The 26,866-nt window shown below is 39.1% G+C and overlaps 1 protein-coding gene across 6 annotated transcripts in view; it reads left to right on the top strand.

Moving 5' to 3' along the window:
* The first annotated feature begins 10,644 nt into the window (after positions 1 to 10,644).
* The window catches only part of FBXW11 (F-box and WD repeat domain containing 11), a 140,587-nt gene continuing 124,365 nt past the window's right edge, over positions 10,645 to 26,866 (top strand). For 3 of the 6 annotated variants that reach the window (XM_036884713.2, XM_036884711.2, XM_036884710.2), the window contains exon 1: positions 10,649 to 10,849. In XM_036884713.2, the coding sequence (XP_036740608.1) occupies positions 10,805 to 10,849 (45 nt within the window). In that variant the 5' untranslated portion in view covers positions 10,649 to 10,804. Of the gene's footprint in view, positions 10,850 to 19,280; positions 19,443 to 26,866 lie in introns of all 6 variants that reach the window. The other 3 variants (XM_036884712.2, XM_036884714.2, XM_036884715.2) reach the window with 3 other exon arrangements.

The raw sequence follows: 26,866 nt of genomic DNA, 5'->3' as shown, positions 1-26,866 counted from the left end.
CTGTCAATAAAAATTTAAATTATTATTAAAACTCAGTTCAATCCTTCAATTTTGTTGACAGCAAAATACCGGAAGCCACCTGGCTGGTAAAAGGATTTTTGTATAATCACTGAAGAAATTCACTTTCTCAATTTCTGGGAAGCATACCAAAAAGTCTTAACCAAGATTTATTAAATGATTCTTAATTACACCTGTGTAGCAGAGACAATCCTATGTGCTCACCCAATTCAACTTCATTTTTTTCTAGGCAGACAGGAGTACATTGTTCAGCCTCCCCTGTAGCTTTTTAAGGCCATGTGATTAGGTAGTGACCAATGGCTAGTAAGCAGGAATGATGCACCACTGAGATAAGGCAGTTAATAGCTGATGAGCCTCCTCTTTGCCCCCTCTTTCCAAGCAATACCAGAGATTACAAATCCCAGATTAACATAGAGGGCTAGCTGACTCCTTTGGACTTTGCATGAACAAAGTATGTGTATTAATCCACTATGTTTCCGGGGTGTGGAAACTTATTATGTGTCAGCTTGGCTAGGCTGAACTACCCTCCTCTGAGTTGTGTTCCTGTTTCTGATTAGGGTGGGCCACAAGACAGATTCTTTTGCATGATTTGGAGAGTGGAAGTGAAATTGTAGTCATTTTGTAACTCACATACGTTGTCACTATCTGCTCACTCACCTCCTTGGAGTGAGGAGTGGCTGGTCAGCATTCACTCCATGTTCCCTTAGTGCCTCCTTTAGCTTCTCCAATCTGGGCTGGGTAAGTGCATTCAGCTCTCTGACAAAGGGCTCCAGCCTCTGCAGGACATAATTAGCACCAAGGTCAGAGGCATTAAGAACTGACACAGGTTTCAGTCTGTCGTCATGAACTCCAGTTCAGCTTATGCTTGCTCTCCCTTATCTTTATCCATTTTCCTTTCCTACCTGCCCGCCCTATGGACTTTAAGATTGATTCAGTATTAACTGTGAAGACAACAGCCTTAGAGAGATTGGTTAACTAGATCTGACAATTATATAAAGTCAATTCTTTGTAAAAAATCCCTTGATACACTCAGTGGTTCTGCTCTGACTGAATTCTGACCGATTCACAGGGTTAATTTGCTATTATGGCATGGTGTATTCTATACTAATACATCCTTTCTTTACTCTTTCACTCAGAGATGTCTTATTTAACCTGGTAAGTTTAAAAAAGGGTTGGGAAAACACAAATAATTTCAGTACAGGTCTGCTAATAAATTAATTGATGAATTGTTTTAATTTATGCTCTTTAAGTGTATTTCCCTAAGAACTATGGAACTAAAGATTTAACTTATCCATTATTGGCAAAGCCAATCTGCACTATTAAACCAACCAGCCAGCCAAATTAGACTCTGCCAGAAAAAGTCTGGCCTTTTCAGTTAAAAAAATTGTTCTAATATGTATTTTATGATAACTATTTCTTTTTCTGGATTCCATAGATAGTTGCATAAGGCATGGAGCCTTGTCATATTGATAAAATAGGGTACAGTTACCTTTAATCTCCCTCAAGAGAATTTCATTTTTTAACATTAGTTGGAAATGAGTTAAGTCAAAATTTCAGTGCACTATCCCTCTCTATAATGTATCTGAATTTAGAAAAATCATCATAGGTCAAAATATACTATTTAAAATGTCACTCTTTACTTTCAGCAATATCCATAAGGGAAAGACACAAAGCCCTACCAAGGGTTTATGGTGCCTAGATTAGAAGAGATCTCATTAGCTCTTTTTTTTTGTACCTCTATTAGTTATCTATTGTATATAAACAAATTAACTCAAAATTTAGCAGCTTAAAGTAAACATTTATTATCTCTGTGGATCAGGGATCCAGGAATGGCTCAGCTAACTCAGGATCTTTCATGAGGTCAAGATGGTGAATGGGGCTACAGTCATCTGAAGGACTGACTGGGGCAGAAGAAGCCACTTCAAGATGGCTCACTCACAGGCCTGGCAAGTCAGTGTTGGTTTCTGGCAGGTGGCCTCAGTTCCTTACCATGTGGGCATCTCCATAGGGCTGCTTGAGTGTTCTTATGATGTGGCAGCTTGCTTCTCCCAGCATGAGTAATTCAAGAGAGAGAACAAGGAAGAAGCCACAACACTTTTTATGATCTAGTTGTGGAAGTCACACACCCTCACATCTGTCATATTCTCTTTTGGGAAAATTTAAAATAAATAATAATTAAGTAGTAACAGGGTATTGAGTACTAAGAGTGTAAATACAACTCTATAAAGAATACAGAAATAGCAGATATAGAGGGCAACCATTACCTTTAGGGCTGAGGCAGAGTACCCAGAGAAGGTGCAAACTGCAGGAGCCCTCCCACCCCACCCCTAGGCTGAGATTCAGACCTCATTGCAGAGAGGTTTGCTGAGGTGCTACAGGTTGGGGCTGGCAAGCAGGAAACTGCCCACTGAGGTACCACTGAAGTCACTGGGAAGTCACCCTCTGGAGGTCTCAGACATCCCCACCTGTGTGTGGGAGGTACAGTTTTGCAAACCATTTGCTGCTGTGTGCCACAAAGGCAAGAAGGAAAAGAAAGTACACAGGAACCAGAAAGAGAACCCTTCATCCATCTGTGTTCCTCTAGGGCTCTGTATTGACAAACATGCCAGATGGTAGAGGAGAAATATTTAAAGGGTCCCCATTCAGTATTTCAAAGCATGGAAAAGAAAGGTGGATTTGGAGCTTGGAGGCTCTAAATTGATAACAGGCAAATATATGTTCCGCTGCACAAAAGTTAATGTATCTGATTTTGAAATGCTGTCCTAGACCTCACTGGGAATATAACACTATGTATACAGTATGTGCACCATGGTATTTTTGTACAATCTAAACAGTTCTCAGTTCTAAATATATTTCAGACTTCAGGGTTTTGGTACAGATTGTCAATCTGTACCACCTTGTTATTAACATGTCTTGTAAACCCTAACGAAGAGCCTACCGAAGAGCTATCTGAAAACTGGGTGGGAGGAAATATGCCTCAAGGTCTTCTGCCTTTATCTATGACCAAGTCTAATCATGAGCTGGCATCAAGCCTGAAGCAATAAAAATACCTGAGCACCCGAGTTCTTGAGAATAAGGGATAGCCAAAGTGATAAGCCTTGGCTAAGCTGGCCTTTCATATAGAGTGGGTAAGACTTCTATCATACTGAACTCCTGGAATTTGATTCAGTAATAGTATTTTTTCTTCTTAAGGTGTGATATGGTTTTAGCCAAAGGGTAGAAACCTTGAGTTACTGCCATTACAGTTCCAATGCCAAGGACTGCAAATTCAAGTATATGAGTTAAGCACACAATTTAAATGAGTGAAGCCAGCAGATGTAAGACAACAGGAAGTGATAGTGACATTGGAAATCCATAAAGTACATGCTTGTGCAAAGAAGGTAGTTGCTACTTAACCTCTACATACTATTGCCATGGAGATCCAATATAGTCACAAAGTCTAATTTTTCAAAAGGAGCCAGAAATTCAGATATTAAAATGTGAAAATGTCAAAATTAAAAAAATAAAGATGGTGTAGGACACAGATCTAACAACACAAGGACCCCAAGAAAGACAACAAGAAATACAATGATTAAAATGGCAAAGATCAGGGATAGGACAGAGTATTAAAAGCAGCCAGAGAGAGAAATAAGATTACATACAAAGGAAAGCCCATCAGGCTAACATCAGACTTCTGAGCAGAAACCTTACAGGCCAGAAGGGAGTGGCATGATGTATTTAATGCAATGAGGCAGAAGGGCCTCAAACCAAGCAAACTTTATCCGGCAAGATTATCATTTAAATTTGAAGGAGGGATTAAACAATTTCCAGATAAGCAAAAGCAGAGAGAATTTACCTCCCACAAACCATCTCTACAGTGTATTTTGGAGGGACTGCAATAGATGGAAGTGTTCCTAAGGGTGAATAGCTGTCACCAGAGGTAATAAAACCACAGTAAAGAAAGTAGAACAGCTAATTACTAAGCAAATGCAAAATTAAATCAACTACCCCCAAAGTCAATCAAGGGATAGACAAAGAGTACAGAAATGATACATAATATATAATGAAAGGAGAGGAAGAAAAAGGAGGAGAAAAAAAAAGAACCTTTAGATTGTGTTTGTAATAGCATACTAAGTGAGTTAAGTTAAACTCTTAGATAGTAAGGAAGTCAACCTTGAACCTTTGGTAACCACGAATCTAAAGCCTGCAATGGCAGTAAGTTCATACTTATCAATAATCACCCTAAATGTAAATGGTCTGAATGCACCAATCAAAAGACATAGAGACACTGAATGCATAAAAAAAGAAGACCCGTCTATATGCTACCTACAAGAGATTCACTTTAAACTCAAAGACATACACAGACTAAAAGTGAAGGGATGGAAAAAGATATTTCATGCAACTAATAGGGAGAAAAAAGCAGGAGTTGCAGTACTTGTGTAAGACAAAATAGACTTCAAAACAAAGAAAGTCACAAGAGACAAAGAAGGACATTACATAATGATAAAGGGGTCAATCCAACAAGAAGATATAACCATTATAAATATCTATGCACCAAACACAGGAACATATATGAAACGTATGTGAAACAAATACCAACAGAATTAAAGGAGGAAACAGAAAGCACTGCATTCATTCTAGGAGACTTCAACACACCACTTACTCCAAAGGACAGATCAACCAGACAGAAAATAAGTAAGGACACAGAGGCACTGAACAACATATTAAAACAGATGGACCTAACAGACATCTATAGAATTCTACATCCAAAAACAGCACAATACACATCCTTCTCAAGTGCACATGGAACATTTTCAAGAATAGATTATATACTAGGCCACAAAAAGAGCCTCGGTAAATTAAAAAACATTGAAATTGTACCAAACAGCTTCTCACACCACAAAGGTATGAAACTAGAAATAAATTATGCAAAGAAAACAAAAAATCCCACAAACACATGGAGGCTTCACAACATGCTCCTAAATAACCAATGGATCAATGACCAAATAAAAACAGAGATTAAGCAATATATGGAGACAAATGACAGCAATAATTCAACACTGGAAAATCTGTGGGACACAGTGAAGGCTGTGCCAAGAGGGAAGTACATAGTAATACAGGCCTACCTCAGGAAAGAAAAACAATCCCATATAAACAGCCTAAACTTACAATAAATGAAACTAGAAAAAGAAGAACAAATGAAGTCCAAAGTCAGTAGAAGGAGGGACAAAATAAAGATTAGAGCAGAAATAAATAAAGTCAGAAGAATAAAACATAGAAAGAATCAATGAAAGCAAGAGCTGGTTCTTTGAGAAAATAAACAAAATAGATAAACCCCTAGCCAGATTTATCAAGAAAAAAAGAGACTACACACATAAACAGAATCAAAAATGAGAAAGGAAAAATCACTACAGACAGCACAGATATACAAAGAATTATTAGAGAATACTATGAAAAAAATATGCTAATGAACTGCATAACACTGAAGAAATTGTACCAAATATGCTGAAGAAATGGACAACTTTCCAGAAAAATACAACCTTCCAAGGCTGACCCAGAAAGAAACAGAAAAGAACAGACCAATTACCAGCAACAAAACTGAATTGGTAATCAAAAAACTACCTAAGAACAAAATCTCCAGACTACATGGCTTCACTGCTGAATTTTATCAAACATTTAGCGAAGACCTAATACCCATCCTCCTTAAAGTTTACCAAGAAGTAGAAGAGGGAATACTTCCAAACTCATTCTACGAGGCCAACATCACTCTAATACCAAAACCAGGCAAAGACACCACAAAAAAAGAAAATTACAGACCAATATCCCTGATGACTATAGATGCAAAAATACTCAACAAAATGTTTGCAAACCGAATTCAAAATACATCAAAAAGATCATCCATCATGATCAAGTAGGATTTATTCCAGGGATGCAAGGATTGTACAATATTAGAAAATCCATCAACATCAGCCACATCAACAAAAAGGACAAAAACCACATGATCATCTCCATAGATGCTGAAAAAGCACTCAACTAAAGTCAACATCCATTCATGATAAAAACTCTCAACAAAATGGGTATAGAGAGCAAGCACCTCAACATAATAAAGGCCATATATGACAAACCCACAGCCAACATTATACTTAACGGCAAGAAACTGAAAGCTTTTCTTTAAGATTGGCAACAAGACAAGGATGCCCACTCTCCCCACTTTTATTCACATTGTACTGGAGGTCCTAGCCAAGGCAATCAGACAACACAAAGAAATAAAAGGCATCCAGATTGGTAAAGAAGAAGTTAAACTGTCCCTGTTTGCAGATAACATGATATTGTATATAAAAACCCTAAAGAATCCACTCCAAAACTACTAGATCTAATATCTGAATTCAGGAAAGTTGCAGGATACAAAATTAATACACAGTTGCATTCCTATACACTAACAATGAACTAGCAGAAAGAGAAATCAGAAAAACAATTCCATTCACAATTGCATCAAAAAGAACAAAATACCTAGGAATAAAGCTCACCAAGGAAGTGAAAGACCCACACTCTGAAAACTACAAGACACTTACGAGAGAAATGAAAGAAATACCAATAAATGGAAACGCATCCTGTGCTCATGGATAGGAAGAATTAATATTGTTAAAATAGCCATCCTGCCTAAAGCAATCTACAGATTCAGTGCAATTCCTTTCAAAATATCAACAGCATTCTTCAGTGAACTGGAGCAAATCCTTCTAAAATTCATATGGAACCACAAAAGACCCTGAGCAATCCTGAGAAGGAAGAATTAAGCAGGGGGGATCTCGCTTCCCAACTTCAAGCTCTACTACAGAGGCACAGTAATCAAGACAATTTGGTACTGGCACAAGAACAGAACAATAGACCAATGGAACAGACTAGAGAGCCCAGATATAAACCCAACCATATATGGTCAATTAATATATGATAAAGGAGATATGGACATACAATGGGGAAATGACAGCCTCTTCAACAACTGGTGTTGGCAAAACTGGACAGCTACATGCAGAAGAGAATGAAACCGGATTATTGTTTAACCCCATACACAGAAGTAAACTCAAAATGGATCAAAGACCTGAATGTAAGTCATGAAACCATAAAACTCTTAGAAGACAACATTGACAAAAACCTCCTGAATTTAAACATGAGCAACTTCTTCCTGAACGCATCTCCTCAAGCAAGGGAAACAAAAGCAAAAATGAACACATGGGACTACATCAAACTAAAAAGTTTCTGTACAGTAAAGGACACCATCAACAGAACAAAAAGGCATCCTACAGTATGGGAGAAGAGCTTCACATCCAAAATATATAAAGAATTCACATGCCTCAGCACCCAAAAAGAAAACAACCCGATTAAAAAATGGGCGGAGGATATGAAGAGACAATTCTCCAAAGAAGAAATTCAGGTGGCTATCAGACACATGAAAAGATGCTCCACATCACTAATCATCAGGGAAATGCAAATTGAAACCACAATGAGATAACACCTCACACCAGTAAGGATGGCCAGCATGGAAAAGACTAAGAACAACAAATGCTGTCGAGGATGTGGAGAAAGGGGAGTCCTCCTACACTGTTGTTTGGAATGTAAGCTAGTTCAACCATTGTGGAGAGCAATATGGAGGTTCCTCAAAATCTAAAAATAGAAATATTTGACCCAGGAATTCCACTCCTAGGAATTCGCCCTAAGAATACAAGTTCTCAGATTCAAAAAGAACATGCACCCCTATGTTTATCTCAGCACCATTTACTATAGCCAAGATATGGAAGCAACCTAAGTGTCCATCAGTAGATGAATGGATAAAGATGTGGTCCATATACACAATGGAATACTATTCACCCATAAGAAAGAAAGAAATCCTACCACTTACAACAACATGGATGGAGCTGGAGTGAAATAAGCCAGGTGGAGAAATACAAGTGCCAAATGATTTCCCTCATTTGTGGAGTATAACAACGAAGCCAAACGGAAGGAACAAAACAGCAGTGGACTCACAGACTCCAAGAAGGGACTAGCGGTTACCTAAGGGGAGGGGTGTGGGAGGGTGGGTGGAGAGGGAGGGAGGGATATGGGGATTGAGGGGTATTATGTTCAGTACACATGGTGTGGGGGGTCACAGGGAAGACAGTGTAGCACAGAGAAGGCAAACAGTGAATCTGTGGCATCTTACCACACTGATGGACAGTGACTGCAATGGGGTATGGGTGGGACTTCATAATATAGGTTAATGTAGTAACCACATTGTTTTTCATGTGAAACCTTCATAAGAGTGTGTATCAATAATACCTTAATAAAAAGAAAAGATAGTGTACAACAAACATACATATGCATACATATTGGGCATCATATTCGGCTTGTGATTCCTATCCTATCCCTATGTGCTAGGTACCTTGCAAAGACTTTGAGGTCTTCGTTGGCTGTTACATTGGTGGTCCCCAGTGAAAAGGACACTCTGTACTCACAACCTTGTATAGTCCCTTCTCATCCTGATCTGGGCTTGGCCAGATGACTTGCATTGGCCAATGGGACATCAGCAGGTATGGTTCAGCCAAGGACTTGATAAACATTTTCTCATTGGGGTTTGTCTTCTTGGAAGATAGCCATCACGTAAAAGCTTAAATAAGAAGCCAGGTGATAAGAGGCCCTAGAGGAGGAGAAGTCATTTCGATGAATTCACAGCTGACTGCAGTCCCATACCCTTAATTTATATTGTTTGAGCCCAGCTGAGTCCAGTCGCCCCACACAATTGTAAAAAATAATAAACCACTGTTTTTTTAAGCTACTGCATCTTAGGGGTAGTTTGTTATGATGCAGTAGGTAACTGAAACAAAGGTTATTTATTCTAAACCCTTTGTTTTACTAATGAATGGCCCAGTAAAGGAAAGGGACCTAGTGAAATTCAAACAGCAAGTTAGTGGCAGTAACTCTCCAACTCTGTGCTTTCTTCCTATTGTTCTTCTTTCAATTCCCTTGGTGGAAAGCACCAGAAAAGGACTATGAAACTTCTAAGCTCTACCTGCACAGAACTTACACTGTGTCCTGCATGCATATAAATTACTGTAATAGTTTAGTCCTTTGAAATGTTAAGTTTTCTAGGTCATCTTGTCCCCTCACTTTACAGATGCAGAGAATGCAAAACACCCGAGTAACAAAAGCAGCCTCACATTTGGAAGCTGGCCTGGTACAATCAGCCAGGTTGTAATGTACTAAATGATAGCCTGGCCCTCTTAGCTAGCTAGGGCTTGTGTTCTCTAGTTGCACCTAATTTCACAGAACATAAACATCAGATGAGGCCATTCTGTGACCATGACAGATCAAGACAAAAATGAGACCATTACTTGATTATATTTGAACACAGGTTGAAACATAAACATTGTCCAAACCACAAAAAATGATCAAATATCCCCCATCCTGGCTAATGAGGGCCTACTGCTTCTTTCTCAATTACAGCTTCAACCTCAGTCTAATATTCCCTTCTTCCAGGAAAGATTCATGGAGATGCCAATCACAGATTCACTCCGACTTCCTGACAACATCTAATCCAGAGTAAAGCCCCACTTTCTCCAACTCCCTCTCAAATCACATAGCAATTTACTGATATGCCCCACTGTTCCTCATAGTGTATGTTCTCCACCACTGCAACCAGTAATAAACTCAACTTGGTTGTCTTTGGTTAAAGGGCACTAACAGACCTGACAAAGTTCACACAGGCAGAATTCACTAGAATTCACTAGAAGGAATCTAGACACTAGAAGCTGTCTCCAGCTGTATTCCTTCTCAGTACTTATCACACTTTTGGTTAATATCTGTCCTCTCCCTACTAGAATTAAGATTCATGAGAACACTGCAGGACTTGTCGGTAACGTTCAGAGCTGATTCCCAGTGCCTAGACTGGTACCCAGCAGAAGGTGGAAGTTTAAAAACATTATTTTCTGAATTAATGAGTAAGATGCGCTCAATATACACAGGTTCCCTTTCATCCACGTCTCCTCCCAGTTCGTAGTACATACAGGCAGCACCACAGCTCATCATCACAAACCGCCTCTTCTCCAACAAAATCTCTAGAACCCTCACTCCTGGGATGCTAGGAATGCATTCGGACTCTCCTCCCTTGCCAGGGCTGCTCTCGCTCGCTGGTTCCCTCCCACATCTGACCCCAAGACCGTCCCCTCCTAACGCACCTAAAACCCACCTGTCTCCAAAATCTCTGTCCCTATAAGCCGACGCGCCGCCACCCAGACGTTGAATGGGCACTGCCGGTACCGACTGCGCATGTGCGGAAATAGGTTGCACAGGCAGGATCTCTGACAAGTGAAGAGTTGTCTCGGAGTTTCCGTCCCGGCCCGGGTAGCATTGGGCTGCCAGGAAGTCAGAAAAAATTAGCCGGAAGGAGAACCTGCGCTCAGGGATTTCTGGGACATTTAGTCGTGGCACTACCGAGGCCCTGCGCTGAGACAGTCCTTAATTGTTTGAGTCTGTATGTCCCACATTCACAGTCCGTGCTACTTTTGGACTCAGAATTCAGTTGGGATTGCCAGAAGAGATTCGCCTGGTGTTGGCTTCTCCTTCCCACAATGCTCTGCGGTGCACACAGCGCCTGCTGGGAGCTGTAGTCCTCGCTCTGCGTACTGCGTTCGCCAAGGGGAGGGCGGAGCTGCCGGCGGCCCGGGCGGGCTGGCAGCTAGAGTGGGTGCGATAACCGCCTCCGCCTCTGCCGCCTCCGCCGTCGCCTCCTCCGCCCGGGCCGTTCGCTGCTGCGCGGGGAGAGCAAGGCGGGGCCGCCATGGAGCCCGATTCGGTGATTGAGGACAAGACCATCGAGCTCATGGTGAGTGCGGCCCGCTGGACCGTACGTTCTTCTCCCGCCGGCCCCGGGAGGGCCTGCCCACCTCAACGTCCGGCGCGAGGCCGGCTCTGGCCCTTCCCCGCCGTCTCGGCCCCGACCAGGGCCCCCAGTCTTCCCTTGCTTCGGGTCCGGCGCGGTTCATCCGGATCCCTCGAGATCTCAGGCCGGCCCCGGCCCGGCCCCCTCCATACTCCTCGGTTCTCCTCTCTCCCTCTGTCCTGTCCCCGGACTAGTCTCTCGAACGACCCTCTTTCGCTTATGCTATGGACGTAGTTCACTCTCGCTCTAGCATCTCATTCTCGTCTTAGACGGGGACTCCCCCACCCCCCACCCCATTTTAGCCGGCCCAGGCCTGCACCGCTTTTACAAGCCCCATAGGCCGAGTGAGATGGTGGTGGGAGGGGGTACGGAGGAGAGCGGTCAGGGCCTTTGCCTCCGCATCCTGGTAGGAGTCTCAGCACTCTGTCCGCAGCCAAAGGCTGTGTGGATGCCAGGAAAGACCATATAGGGGTGGGGGTGGGGAGCTGTCGGGTTTGAGCCTGTGATGGGTAAGGGGCCTCTTTCCCGGGCCCCTGTGATGTCCGATTTTTCGGACAAAGGGTTTCCTACTCGGTCGAGAGGGATGTTTGCATAGCAAGGCCCCAGGTGCTCCGGATTCCATCTCCCAGGAAAGGGAAACCTTAACTTTACGATTTCCAGAGCTGCTTTGCGAAATTGGGGATGAGGGGTGGGGGTGGTTCTCATCACTGCAGCTAGTTATTTCTTATCCAGTAAAAAAGGAGGAGAAACCTAGGCTCCTGGGGAAGTGATGACTGTTCTGTTGGAACCCACTGGTAGTCAGGCCAGACTCCTTGGCCCCACGGACCCCCGAGCCCCCTTCCGCTTTAGGACTTAGGAGCCAGAAGGGGTTTCTAGAAACAGGACCGTGAAAGAGTGGCTAGTAGAAGTGACGAATTTGCTTCTTGATGGATAATTCTGTGGAAGGAAAGAAATATGGCAGCTATTACCTGCCAGTTTGAAGATGGGGAAATCAAACTGGGGCTCTGGAGAGTTGGAAGGAGGAAGTCTTTGCCTCAGCAAATGGCCAGGCCCAGGGTTTCTTCCTGTGGAAACCTTGACAGTTTCTCTGTGTCTCTCGGAACACAGTTAACAACTTCTACCCCAGGGTTGAGAGGATAGGTGAAAGAATTTTACTAAACCCAGCAACATGTTTTCCTAGCAGATTTTCTCCAGTATGAAATTGTTTATTGAATCAGTGATTCCACTGGGTAGGGTTGGTGACATCAGAGCCACTTCCCCCATTTAATGCTATAAATAATAAATGGTGACACTGAAAGTCTGTTGGATAGCTGCATGGCTTCTGTGGGTGATGGTATCCGGGGAGTTGAGATGAATGTTTTAAAAATGAGAGTACAGAAGCTTAAATATGGAGGCAGCGTATATTTTCTGCCCTTTGTATAATTCATCGAAGTAGACTTCCCCAGTATTCTTGAAAACTACGGGGGGAAAAAGCGCTGATATTTCTGGGTGTGTGTGTGTGTGTGTGGTGTGTGTGTGTGTGTGTGTGTGTGTGTGTGTGTGTGTGCGCGCGCGCGCGTGCGCGCGTGGGGGCGGTTTTCTAAGGGATACTGTCACGTGTGGGTTTTTATTTGATTTTCATTAAGTAATTTTTCCTTTTCAGTATAACTTATCAAACTTATCGTAGTCAAGCCTTTGAAATTGTGCAAATTTTGGTAAAATATCTCAATTGGAATTACATACATAATATGTATTCTAATAAATGCATGTACTTAACAGGAGGAGTACTTTGTATTGAAAAAGTGTAATTTGGTGCCTCTTTGATATTGGCTGTTCTGTGCTCCTTCCATTTCCAGTCATTAAAAAAAAAAAAACTAAAATGTCTTTATTTTTGAAAGAATTAGGAGAATTACAGTGTAATACATTTAGTGTCTCTGAATGTGTGGTAAAAAAAATCTCTGGCCTTAATTTACTGGCTACCTATGCTCATAACTTCAAAATATTTTGATGTTACATGATTGTACTTGTCTATGATCTGAAAAGATTTAAGCCTTTTAAGGACATTATAAACTGGGATTCTTAGAAAATTTAGAGTTTAGTCGTTATCTAGATCAATTTAAAAATGGCTTTTCATAAACAGATTTTGATATTCCCTCAAAGGGATACCAGTTAAGACTCTTAGGCAACCCTTTTCATAAGCATATATATAATCATTTTAGTGTAGTCAGAAAGCACAGGATTTTACAAATTAAGAATACTTAACAACTGATTTAGTAAATCCAAGATCAGATGTAGGAGTGGTAATGTCTTAAAATCTAATTGCATGTGACTTTCTATATTCACTGCATTTTAATTACAAGGTTAAAAGAACTAGGTTAAAAATATTTTTTACATTCGTTTAAAAAATAACATGGTTGAAACAGGGGAAGGGGTTAAACAGGTGGTATTTTGTAAGCCTAAAGTGTAAAGTATTTTTAGATTTTTGAGTCAGCTTCAGTACTCAAATTTTTGTGATTATGCTGCCTGTACCAGTTCACTACCTAATAGTTAAGGTAACTTTCATTTGATATTCCAGACATGATATGATAAAGAGAGTAAACAGATTATCTTGAGTATCTCCAATTCCTCAACCATAACCCTCTACTTTCTTTGACTTTTTTATTCTTTCTCCTTTTTTTTCCTTGCAGTTTTTTGGTTTACAAGGAAATAAAGCTGGTGTTGTAGAATAATTAAATTTCCAAAATATAACCTCCTTTGTGACTCCTACCCTTGGCTGTGGCCAGTTCTACAAAGAGTGCTTCTCCAGCTGACTTATGTGATAGGGTTCAGTCTTTAATATAGATTATAAACTCTTGATTGAGACAACTGAATTTACAGTTGCTGATGATGAATAATTTAGCCACCGGATGACTTCCATGGCCTTATACTTAGCCCAATACTTCATCTAGTTTGTGGGACTGTTTTTCAAACCACTGACTTAAGTAATATCAGCTTTATTAATAATCTGTTTGGAAATATACAGAGTTCACCAGGCTATATATAATGCCGTGGACTTCATTAGATAGGATGAAAACTGCCTTATGCATCACATGGTATTTATTAGTGCTTGAGTTAAGAATATGAATTGATGTTAGGGCACTCATTGCTTTAAAATACTCACAGAGCTGCTAATTGGAAGAGAAAGATAGTCCTCCCTATTAGAAGACAGCAGAAGTTGATGTTAGAAGTTGAGGAAAGGTAATCCTGCTTTCTCCTCTCTCCCTTTAAACAATTAATACTCTATTGTTAGCTGTTGAATGGTTCTCCTCTTTGCTAAGTGACCTTAATGAGTCATTTCTCTTTTGTGTTATCTAAGTGGCTGTATTGCTTGTAGAATGTAATAGTGTAGGTAAAATACATCAGGCCTTATTAAAAAGGTGTAGTATAAATCCTATTTTAGAGCTATTGAAGTACAGGCAAGCCACAAGGCTGAGATGAAGGAAACTAGTAAGTTACTGGAAATTTTTCTTTCTTCTTTTTGGATTATTTTCCCCCTTCCTGTCATTGGCTTTCTAATTGGAGTAAGTGGGACTGTTTAAGAAATTGGATTGACACCTTTAAGAAATTGGATCTTTGTCACCATAGCTTACCCTTATCTACCTCTAGCCAAGTGCTGATTTACCAAATGCAGATTAAATAGACAGGTTTAAGTAAGGTCCAAATGAAAAAACCGCATACATATTTATAGACTTCATTGACCTGCCTTGAGAGGCTCTGGCTCAAATATATCAGTTTTTGTCCTTGATTTTGGAGTAGGTTAGGTGTCCTTTTGGATTTCACAAGGGTAAACATGATCGTGCACACGAGTCTTGGCGCTCTTGGCCCCTGACTGCTGTACCCTGAAAGCAGAGCCAGCACGTGAGAATTACTAGCCCACTATATAGGTGCACAGACAGCCTATGTATCCCTCGGAGGAATGCTTTTTGAGCCTGTGAATTCTAGACACAAACTTTCCTGTGCTGTCAGGTACCTGGGATACTGGTTCTACCTAATGATATTTACAGTTTAAGGGAAAAAAAGCATTTTATATCCTAGTAATTTCAATTCCAGATGCCTTTCCAGCGTTTCTTCCCACATTCCTTACTTATTCTATATTCCAGTGAAGGCATGGAGGACTAGGGTTCTTCAGATTCCGCTCACACCATCTCCTTTGTCAGCACTCACAGGAACTGACCTACCTTTGTGTATTGAAGGCTACTGACAGTACTAAAGAGAAGAACCCGACAATTTGGCTCTAACCAAATTGTCTTAGGTCATGTCAGATCTCAGCAATCCTCTCTGTACTAATAAAGTCCTGTCCTCTCATAACCCAATTTAGATGCCACCTCTTTTGATTTATATTATGATGGCAGATAACATTTTGTTTTTGTTTCTGTAGCACTGCTTGCATGATAATCATTGTTAAATGAAATGAGTGAACTCTGGCACTTTGTATTTATCTTGTAGCACTTAACATATTCTGCGCTTGTATCATAGTTTCCTGTTTGTGTCCCCTATTAAATGGCCAGATCCTCACAGTGCTTTCTTATAGTCAGTGATCAGTAAATGTTGAGTTGAATTTTCCTGTTGCTCATTTACATGCATTATTGTCATCTTCCTGTATCTTAACCATCCACTTTTCTGGAAATTCTCACCTATATTACTAATTCCCATAATAATATGTTCTTAATTCTTATGGGACTTATATCTCTCCTGTATTTCATAAAAGCTTGTGATCATGTCTGAGCTTCCCTTCCAGAGGTTGTCTCTGATTGTTCTTTGAATCCTTCATGGTATTTAGCACTTGGGTGCACAGTAGATACTTACTGATTTAAATTAGTGTTAGGTATTTTTCTTATGCTGTGAAAAGAATTTTTAAGATTTTTAAAATTTCCCTTTGATAACTGTAAGACAAAGATGGAGATGAATAGAGGAGAAAGACTGGTATGGGGAAAAGGTGGGGTGGTGTGTGGCACACAGACACCCAGAGATGTTTTAACAGTTATTTACAGACTTTTACACACATACATATTGATTTACATCCCAGAGAGTGGTTGGTAGCAAAGTATTGAGGAAACCAAATTCCTTTTATAGCTGTTGATGTGAACTTGGCAGATAGTAAGTTCTAATGGTTCTGTGACCTTAGAGAAGCATGATTTAGCAGAAAGGGCATGGACTTTAGAGTGAAACACCTGAGTTTGTATCCGAATTCTGTCACTTACTAGCTGTGTGACCCTAAGAAATTTCACTTTTTTGTGGTATGATTTTATTATCAGTAAAAATAAGGAAATGCAGGTATTGCGGTGAGTTGTTGGGAGGATTAGATCAGAGATGCATGCGAAAGGAACTTGCAGAGGCCTGTCTCTCTGCAACTCCTTGACATGCTAACTTTGCCCACAAATATAGGGACCATATTTTGTAAAGCACAGTCAAGACAGATGGTGTGAAGAAGGTTTTAATTTTTCCTGCTGAGTTGTACATATATTTATTTGTGAAGCTTTTTAGAGGCTTAGCATTCAGTTGCTTTTATCTGCACATTTAATGAGGCATCTTTGGGAGAAATGAACTTACACAGAATCAGTACTATCTTGGAAATTTCGCAAGTACTCTTAACAATTACTAAGAATTATCAATTGGACATAATTAGACCGTGCTTTTACTGCAGAGAGAACCTATCCAATCTGCTTTAGGTATCCTGGTAGAAGGAGACTGTTGATTAGTTCATATTAACATTGAGCATTGTGATTTATGTTTGATCTGTTTAGATGAAGAAATTAGGATTTTTGAATTTTTTGTTTCAGCAAAGCTAATGATTTTGACCTTTAACTGAATAAGCAGAGTACAAGATTTCTTCCTGAGTTGTATTGTTGTTCGTTGAATTAGTTAAGGGGGAAAAAACCTGTTGGTCAAGAATGTGTTTGTTACCCTTAGTTAAGTTTCTGCTGATCACAATTGCCTAACAGGAAGTTTGTCTTCATAGGCAAATGAGAGAGAAACCAGGAAGACCTGACAGTCCAGTAGAGTCTCTCTAACTTGGATCTTATTGTTTTAACAAAATTCAAAGATTGCAGGGTTCTGTGATTGTCAGCAGGAATCATTTTTAGGAAATTCCCTCTTGGGGTGAGTCAACAGTGAAGACCCTCACTGAATGGAAAGCTGTGCAGTAGAAACAATGAGACATTAACATGTAAAATGAAAAAAAAAAGTGTGAGTAATGTGCAGATAGATGTATAATGAATACAGGAAACCATTTCTCTAATAACACGCCTCTGATTCACAGAAGAAAAATTAAGTGACAACTCTACTATTGAGAAAAAGAAACTTGAGTCAATTTTTAATTATTTTTAAGAGTTAAATTGAGAACACTTAACCAGTTTTGAGAACTAATAATAAAATATGTTTTTGTACTGTGAAATGGTCTCTTGGTAGACTCAGAGAGAATGGGCAGAGGTAGGAAGGATTCAGTCCTTATACTCCTGTGCTGGCATCTATTAATCTTTCTATTGCTAGCAAAAGGCCTGCTACCAATTAGGCACTCATTTAAAATGTTTATTTGAAGGGAAGAGGGGAAAATTAACTCACTGATACAGGAAAGGGCCTGATGAAACAAGAGGTTCAGAAATGAGTCTGTTAGTCAAATTGTTGTGGTTGTGTTTGCTATAATTGGTCAGCATTTTGGTTATAGCAGTTAAGTTATACTTTGAAAAGCAGAGTATATTGCTTTAGCAGTTAACTGCTAGCCATGGCTCACTAGCTGCTTTTATAAAATTGGGTTTCCAGTTTATTCTTAGGTTCCAGGATATCATCACTTAATTGGAAAAACCCCAACAGTCATTCTTTGCCGGAGATTTTACTTTTGTGATCTCTCTTAAGTTGTCGGTATTAAGATACTTCTATATGATTGTTATGGTGAGGTTAATCATAAGCTGGTATTTAAGTCCCTTCAGTTGCTTTGTCTATAACATGAGAAATCAGGACATCTTCAGTCATTGCAACAGATCTTCGAGTTTAAGGATTCCTCGATTTCAACTGGATGAGATTTTTTGTCAGACACAGTGTTTGCTGCTGAACACAAAGACTACTTGGGCAACATTACATGTTCTGTTTTCATATTAGTATTGTGGGCCTTAGAATTGCATGTTCTTTGTTAATGAAATGTTTTTAAGTGGCAAGATCTGGGGAGTTTGCCCTTTCAGGATGGCTCAGCTGGTTCAGTTATATTTTAGTTCAGCTAGGCTGAAATATTTACTTTTCGGTATTTTTGTAGTTCTTCATTCTGATGTTAATTAACTTAGGACCTTTGAGAGTAAAGCTGTGTTTCTTTTGCCCCAGGAATCATGGCCTTTCTGATTCTTGAACTTGGGAGGCTATGGCAGTCTGTGGAAAGGGCGTGGGCCCTGCCACCTCGTAGATGTGGTACTTTGGGCAAGTTATTTCTTCTCTTCTTTCATGAGAATTAAATAGAGTAACGAATATAAAGGGCCTCACCCATTAGTAGCCCTTCAACAAAGGTAGGTATTATAATTACTGCAGGAACATGTTGATAGTAGTGTGGCAGTTGAGGAAGTAGCAAATTTATATGTTAAGTAAGGTCTTTTGATTTTTAAGTTTTTATCTGTGTCATCCTGTTGAATGTCTTTCCTCTTCCTTACAGTTTGCAGTCTACTGGAAAAGTTGGTATGGTAGTAAAAGACTGTTGATATAATGTAGACTAGGCTTATGTATTTGAAGGTGTCATCTATCTAGTAAATTGTTTATTGGTGTTCTTTATTATTTTTCCTAGTTTACCCAATTACTGGCCATTGTGGTGGATTGGCCTTTATTGAATCAGAAGTTCGCTCTTCAAATTTTGTCATGTGTTTTAAAATGTCCTATATTTCAGTTGAGGGTTGAAGATTTGGATGTGTGGATTTGATGTCTTACATGTAGCAAACCAAAAGATTTATCTTTATTGGAAGACATTTGAGCCCTCTCATATTAATTTTGGTTGACAAACTTTGTAATGGTGGAGGAGCTGTCTTAGAAAATGGATAAGGAGGTTCATTGTAGCTGAATGGTCTGGGACAGTTTATGTGGAATAATAGCGTAAGTTTTTAGCTGCTCTCATTTGGAAATAGCATGATCTTTATCATGAGTAAATATTAATATTAGGGATGTTTCTTTCCTTGCCATGTAGAATTTCTTATCCTTCTCTCAACACAGAGGTGAGGAATGCTGCTGCAGGCCTTTTATACCAAGTAACTGACTCAGGGTTTGTAACTTTTTTTTCTGTGCCTCAGATCCACCATTCCATTGTCCCTTCCTTCCATTTCTTGGTGGCTGTCATTTGCCGCTGGTGCCATGGTGGGTGTATGGATTGCTTTCTGTCTTTCAACAGTTACCGAAGTGCATGTTTGGGATTTTGTTGAAGAAAGCTGGATACAGTAAACGGAAAGAATCTTGGAAGCTGCTTGACTGCTGTCTTTTCTCAGACTAGTCTGAAAGGGAATACCCCCATTCATTCTGGATTGGTGGATCTGAAGTACAAAATATTTTCCAGGTAAGCAATTACCCTGTATTGTTTTGTTATGTGGAACTCAACTCACTGAAAGAAACTTAAAAAACAAAACTTCTTGACTTTTTTCCATTAATAGAGAAAGGAAAAAATGTTAGATATTTGTGCATAAAAGTGTTCATGTTTGGGTGTGGACTAGGGAAGGTATATGTGGCAGAAGTGCTTCAGTAAAAGCTTTGTTTTAGTGAGACAAGTGCACTTAGTTTTATTATAGGCCCAAATGGATTACCATCAGAGTCTAAGAGGCAATACAGCAAGTAAGGGAATTTTGTTTGGGGAATAGCTTGTAAAATATGGAAAGCAAGTGATAATTTTGAGGCATTATCTCTCGTAATTTAGTTAATACTTGGTCAAAATAGTTTTTGTAGTTAAGTGTGTAAAGTAGTGGTCTTTTATTCTTAAGACTCTTGGAAGGTCTTCTCAGGAAGTATAACTAACTATAGAAACTGCTTATTGAGTGTCTTCTAAGTGCTAGGCACTGTTGTAGGCTCTTTACATATATTTCTCATGCAGTTGGCACATGCTTTACCTGTATTTTACAGATAGTGAAATGAAGCTCATAAGCATTAATTAAGTGCAAGTTGCCCAGGGTCAGACAGCTAGTAAATGGCAGAGCCAAGCTTTAAGCTTGGGTCTGTGTGTCTCCAAAGCTCTGACTCTTTCCATCTGACTACATTTGCTGAAGCTTGTCCTTTAACTTCTGGATTTTCAGATGGCCTGTCTGCAAGAGCAAGGTGCCATTTGGATTTTCTGTAATGGGTTCCTACTTGGAGAACACACGATGGATCATTGTTTAGTATGGTATTTTAATTATATCCGGAGCTCTCCCTGCTTAAGAAAAAATGAGAAGATCAAGTCAGTTTATCCTGTGAACCTAAAAGTAATTTAGGGAGTGTAAGAGGGGTAGTGCATTTGAGTGTCAAGACATATTTTTATACAGGGAAGTAGCGTTTGATCTAGTGAACTCAAACCTGTGTCTTTTCAGTTCCTCCTTAGTCTTTATTGGTTATTTAAATAGCTCAGTAGCATATTATGGTAGACTTCTCCTGACCTGTGGTTTGTCAGCCAGCCTTACAAGTAAGACGTTGTCAGGCAACTCACTTGAAAACATGACTTTTTCTAGTATTTAATACTCTTTCCAGATTACCCATTTCCTTTCATCTTAAAAATACTTCTTTTTATTGTAGACTAATGCTCTGATTTTGTGATGTTTGTTTTAGTTTAATTCTTTTATATTTGCTAATATTTCTTCTAGGTGAGTGTTTTTCGCCCTTGTCATCTGAAGAGCTGTCAGGGTGGCGGTGGTGGTGGTGGTGGTAGTCGTAGTAGAAATAATAGCAGTTAACACTTAGTGGGCACTTACTCTGTATTGTTCATAATTCTAAGCACTTTATATGTATAAACTCATTTTATTTTCATAGTAACCCAGTGAAGTAGGTACCATTATTTCCACTTTACTAATGAGGAAATTGAAGGATAGAGTAGTTAAATAACATGTTCAAGGCCACACATTTAGTAAGAGAAAAAAATGAGGTAATGAATTCAGGTAGTCTGGCTTCAGAGAATGTGCTTCTAATGTCTGTGCCATACTGCCTCTGGTTTAGAGCATCATCCAGATGAAAAGAGGAGCAGAAATCCTTAAGACTAAAACTGTATTCTGATATCAAGAAAACATTGCTAAAGGAAAGGAAACAGATATTGAAAATCTTTTTCTTAGCTTCCGTAGAAGACAGTCTAGATCTCAGATTCTGTGTTAGCCATCCACTACCTACCTATCAGGGTGTTTCCCAAGAGGACTCACAATAAGGTTAGTTTGAGATTATCTTCCAAGTACATTGCTCTCCACTAGAACTTCTTGCAATAATGGATATGTTCAGTATCTGTGCTGTTCATTATGGTAGCCAAGTGGCCACATGTGGCTGTTCTGAAATGTGGCTCTGTAACTGAGGAACTGAATTTTTCATTTTAATTAATTTAAGTAGTCAAGTGTGGTTTTTTAATGTACCTTCATCTTAGGTGTGGTCTTTGGTTTTAACACCCTTAGAAATCTGTTCTGGTTAGCATGTTTAAAGCAGCTCTTTATCCAGGGTTGGTCCTAATTGTAGGTTACAGTGTAGTATTCTAACACATTACTACATAAAGTAGAATTCTACATTAGTAATTCTAATTGTAGGTCCTAAATGTAGGTCCTAATTGATAGGCCAATTTAATTGTTTCAAATAAGAAACAAGAGTTAGAGGGACTTGAAGACTCAAGCCAAATGGCTGGAATATTCTTAATGTACATAGACTTTACCTACCAGGTCAGATGATATTGTTAGGTGGCTTAGCATGGTCTCAACCAGGAAAGTGAGATACTTGCTGGACTGGGACTGAAACAACCTCATTCAGCTTACTTGAGGGTTTTCCTCTATGGCAGAACCTCTCCCTTGAGCTTTTCTGCTTTGCTTTCAATCCCCAAACCCTTTTCTCTTTAAGGCATTTGGTTTTAGACATTTAGTACATTGAGCTTAAATGCACTCCTGACTTAGGGTCTATGAAGCCCTCTGTTTTCCTTAAGGTGCCTTTATCACTGCTGTGATCCATTTTGTGTTAATTTTTGTCTATGTAAGCAGGCAGTTGAATTTTCCTTGCTTCCCTGTGGCCACCTTCTACTGAAATACCTATACTAGCTTACTTCATTTAGTCATACAGTGAGGGGCAGAATAGGAACATAGTCATAAAATATATACTTGATGCTTTCTTTTAGTGTTACATCATGTTATTAACAGAGCTTGTTTTTAGTTTGCTGTATTACTCTGGGACTTGTTCTTGCTCTGTTCTTAAAGTAGAAAGAATAAACATAACTGAATTTGTATTTTAAGATCTTAACTTCTCAGGTGTATGCAAGATGGATTGAAGAAGACTGAAGGCAGGAAGACCAGTTAGTGGAGTGAACAGTGATAAAGTTGAATCAAAGCATGACCTAAAAGAGATGTAGATGGCAGGATCTACGGAACGTGGGGATTGGTTATACAAGCAGGAGATGGATGGAATACAGTATAAGTTTAAGGTTTTCGCCTTGGGCATCTTTTCCAGGTTAGGGAGTACTAGAAAAGAGCAGATCTGGGGGATGGGAAAGAGGAGAGAGAAAGAATAAGTTCAGTTTATAATGAAATTGAGTTGCCTGTGGGTGAATCCTCAATGTGAATGAATATACAGTAGGAATTTTGACCTGGAACTCACCAGAGAGAGCAGGAATAAAAGATTTGGGAGTTTTTATTTAGCCTCAGTGGTAGCTAACTTTATTTAATAGAGTTATGTAAGAATATTCAGAGTATATAGATTGAGGGATCTATACCGTGCTGTATGGGAATGCCAACATACAGCTAAGGTCTTATGACCTTATGAGATCATATGTGATCAGAGAAGACCAAGGAAGTATTAACCACTCTCTCCTTTTCATCTTGATATGGGAATTCTGTTTGAACCTGTTCCCAGTCAGTAAATTAGCCTATTGTGTTTGGCTTGTGATTTTCTTTTCCACTGTAATGGTTTGTTTAGTTAATAGAAGTAGTTTCCCAAACATGTTTTTTAACAACTACATGTTGTCACTACACATTTTATGGACATTTATGCAAATTCAAATCTATGCATTTTGTGACAAAAGCAAGGGAAAGATAATCTAACCAGTGAGGGTTCTGAATCAGGCTTGAGATGGGAAATGGAAATCTACTCTTCTCACTTTGAATCAGTTCCTTAATGCTTCTCATCTAGCTGTGATGAGTGTGATTATGGTATTTTAAAGACACATTTTAACATCACAACATGAGGCCTAACTTCAAGCCAGCTACTTTACATACAAGTCATTTGAAAGAACAGTAAATTGTTCAGGTGCTGGAGTGAAAATCAGCTGTGTTAGAATTACTTAGATGACATGTTTGTCCAGTGGAACCTGTAGTTAAGGCATTTTTAAGGCAAATTTTTACTGTATGCTATTTTCACCTTATATACTGACTTCAGATCCTAATTCCCAGGTGAGCTGTTAACTCTACTGTAATTAGGTTTTGGTAATGAATGTATGGAGATGAGTTCATGAAGCTACACTCAATCAATACTTAACAAAAATTTTTCTGGAATGCATTATATATGTCTATGGTACAAAATTCATGAGTTACCAAAAGGAGTGTATAGTAAGAAAAAAAATTCTCCCATTCTTAACCACATTCTCATGTAGCCCTCATTTGCCTTCATATATGTGTATGCTGTACTCATTCTGCACCTTGATTTTTTTAATGTAAAATATGACATGATCATCTTTCTTATTAGTTTCCAAAGAGCTCTCATAATTTAAAAGATACATGGTGATTTATTGTATGTACTGTAATTTGTGAAACTAGTCTGGACTGATACACACACACAGGTTATTTCCAGTCTTTACCTATTACACATAATGCTGTAAAGAATAACTTGTGTATATGTCATTTCACATGTGGAGGAATGTATCTTCTGGACAATGGATAGGTACTTTCAAAAATTCTGAAATAGACATTGTCACATTGCCCTCCAGACCCATTGCAACAGTTTCTACTTTCACAGGTTTCGCTTGAGAGTACTCCTATCTCCTGACACTCTCGTGGTATTATATGGATTTTAAGCTGATTACTTTGTAAATTGTTCTCCCCCCATCACTTTTTATTGTGAAAAATTTCATATATATATAGAAGACATAAGTGAAGTCTTTTACATGAGAAAAGTACAACACACAAATGTATATTCTCTTCACCTAGACTCAACGGTTGTTAAAATTTTGCCATGTTTGGATCACTCCTCTGCTCTCCCCTTGGTTCCTCCTTCTTCTCTTCCTTCCCTCCAAGCCAGCCTCCCTCCCTCCGTCCCTCTCTTCTTCTTGTTCTTTCCCCAAATACATACCTTTTTTTTGTAAAATAATGTGTAAGTTGCAAACATGCTATTTTACCCTCTAAACATTTTGGTATGTATGTCCTAAGAATAAGGACAATTTCTTTGTCTCTAAAACCACATACACACACACACACACACACACACACACACACACACAAACACACACCTCCACATATTACATAGTCATATATTTTATACATATGTAAGACCATAATGTTATTTTTATATCTAAGAAAATGAAAGTAATTCCATAATACATTATGAACTAGTCAGTTAAATTTAAATTTTCCTAATTGTCCCCAGAATGTCTTTTCTAGCACCCTCCCCCACCTTAAAAAATACCAGGATCCAAACAAAATGCACCATGTCTCTTTAATTTTTCATTTAAAATAGGCCCTCTGCCCATTTCCCTCATCTCCTGGCATTTATTTTTTGTGGTTGTTGAAGAGTCCAGTTCAGTTAGTTGTCCTGTAGGGTGTGCAGCATTCTTCACTCCTTTGAATATTTCCTCATGGTGTCAGTAACTTGTTTCTCTAGCTCCTATACTTCCTGTAAACTGGAAGTTAGATGAGAGCTTGATTGCAGCCTGGGTAAACACTGACGAGAATGCTTTATCATAGGTGAAGTGTTCTTTTCATTGAGTCACCTTAGGAGGCACTTAATGACAGGTTATCCCATCATGAGCTCTGCTAAATTTGATCCCTTGATTAAGGTGGCAACATCCAGATCTCTGTTGTAAAGATAGTTCTATTCTCTGCTATTAGAAGGGAATTTATGGGACAATATTTTGGCACCTTATAAATATCCTGTTCCATTAAAACCTTTCATCCAGTGATTTGAATGTTTTGATTCTGAAATCAGTTAACTACAATAGGAGTTACAAAATTGTGGTTTTCTGTCAGTCTGTCTGCCTGTATTATCTAGCATTCACAGAGGCCATCCCTGTTTATCCTCCCTTTTTTTGTATATCCCCACACTCTCATGGACTTTTGTTTATTGGTGTGTTAACAGTCAGTCTTTACTGCCGCTCAAATTGTACCACATTAAGCCAATGAGAGCCCCTTCAAGATAGTTCCTAATTCCTTTTATCATGATCACGTCAGTGTTTGTGTGTATCTTGGTTTTTTACTTTTCCTACACATCAAGAATCAACCATTTCTCCAAGTAGTTCTGTTTCCTATTAGTGGGGATTGGTATTCAGAAACCAGAGTCATTGCTCTTGGGTTGTCATTGCTTCTAGACTTTTTCAGTGAACAGAGCTAAGAAGTGTATTTAAAAAGAACTATGAGTTCATGTTCTGATGCAAACTTAATACTAAAGGATGTTTTTCTGAACCTTAATACTAAAGGATGTTTTTCTGAACCTGTTAGCCTTTTGATTTTCAAAATCTAAGGGACCATGTCAGTGTAATGGCTATCAAGTTGAGGTACAAATTGTTACGCAAATAGGCAGATAAGTAGCTTCCTTCATTATTGAGCACGGACTAACTGATCCTGCTTGGTAACATGGGGGAATACAGAACAGAATCAGATGTATACCTTGCTTCCGGAAGCTTGCCCTTCTACACAAAAAGGTATAGTATAGTGTGAAACTGGCAAGGATCATGGAAGTAGGCATTCAGTATGTGGGAGTTAGAAAAGGAAGGGAATTTAATAAGGAACATATTTTTGAAGTTACCTTTGGGGCCTGAGCAAAAATTAGACATGGGTGTGAATGTATTGGGGCAGAGGAGGGTTTTCATAGTGAAGGTAATTGAGTGAACAAGGGCTGGCAGGCAGTGGTTTGTATCATCTATCTCGAGGACTAGTAAGTAGTTCTGTGGATTGTTGGAGTACAGCTTGTGTGAGGGACTGAGTTAGATAAATTTGCCAAGAGAGATTATAACCAAATCTTGAACTTTATCCTTTAGGTCATAAGTTACAAACTAGTAGCCTGTGGACAGATAGAGCTCCACAGATATATTTTATTTGGTCTGCATAGATTTAAAAAAATTGAGCTATTTAATATCAAAACATGCATTTCTGGTTTTGTCTGAAAGTTAGAGCTGAGTAGTGGCTCCGTTTTTGAGTCTGGGCTTCTACTTTCTTGGTCACCATAAACCCTGCAAAGTCATCTTTAACTTTTATCTTCTTGGCCTTAAAAGCTTTGGAACTTGTGATCCTTGTAGGATCAGAGGAGTGAGGGTGGTAGATGTGGTTTGAGAAGAGAGGTGGCTTTGAAAGTTTGAGCAAGTTCTGTGCTTTAGAAGGATCACTCTCGTAGACAGTTTGGAGGATGCATTGGAATTGGGAAACATTTAGTAGACTGTTGGAATAGCCCAGGGAAGAAAGGAGAAGATAGTAACAGATAATGCAGAGAGGGAAAAATGAGGCATTTAAAATATAGAATGGATAGACTATATTGATAGCTATAAGTATGTGTGTATATGTATTCACAACGTAAATCAAACTATTTAAACGTGAAATCCTTTTTCTAAAGAGCTTGTATTCATAAATTGTTTTCTGGAAG

This window comes from Manis pentadactyla, chromosome 2, assembly GCF_030020395.1.
Source record: "Manis pentadactyla isolate mManPen7 chromosome 2, mManPen7.hap1, whole genome shotgun sequence".
Classification (NCBI taxonomy): domain Eukaryota; kingdom Metazoa; phylum Chordata; class Mammalia; order Pholidota; family Manidae; genus Manis; species Manis pentadactyla.
The sequence above is the reverse complement of the archived record's forward strand: the minus strand, read 5'-3'. Positions and strand labels throughout refer to the sequence as shown.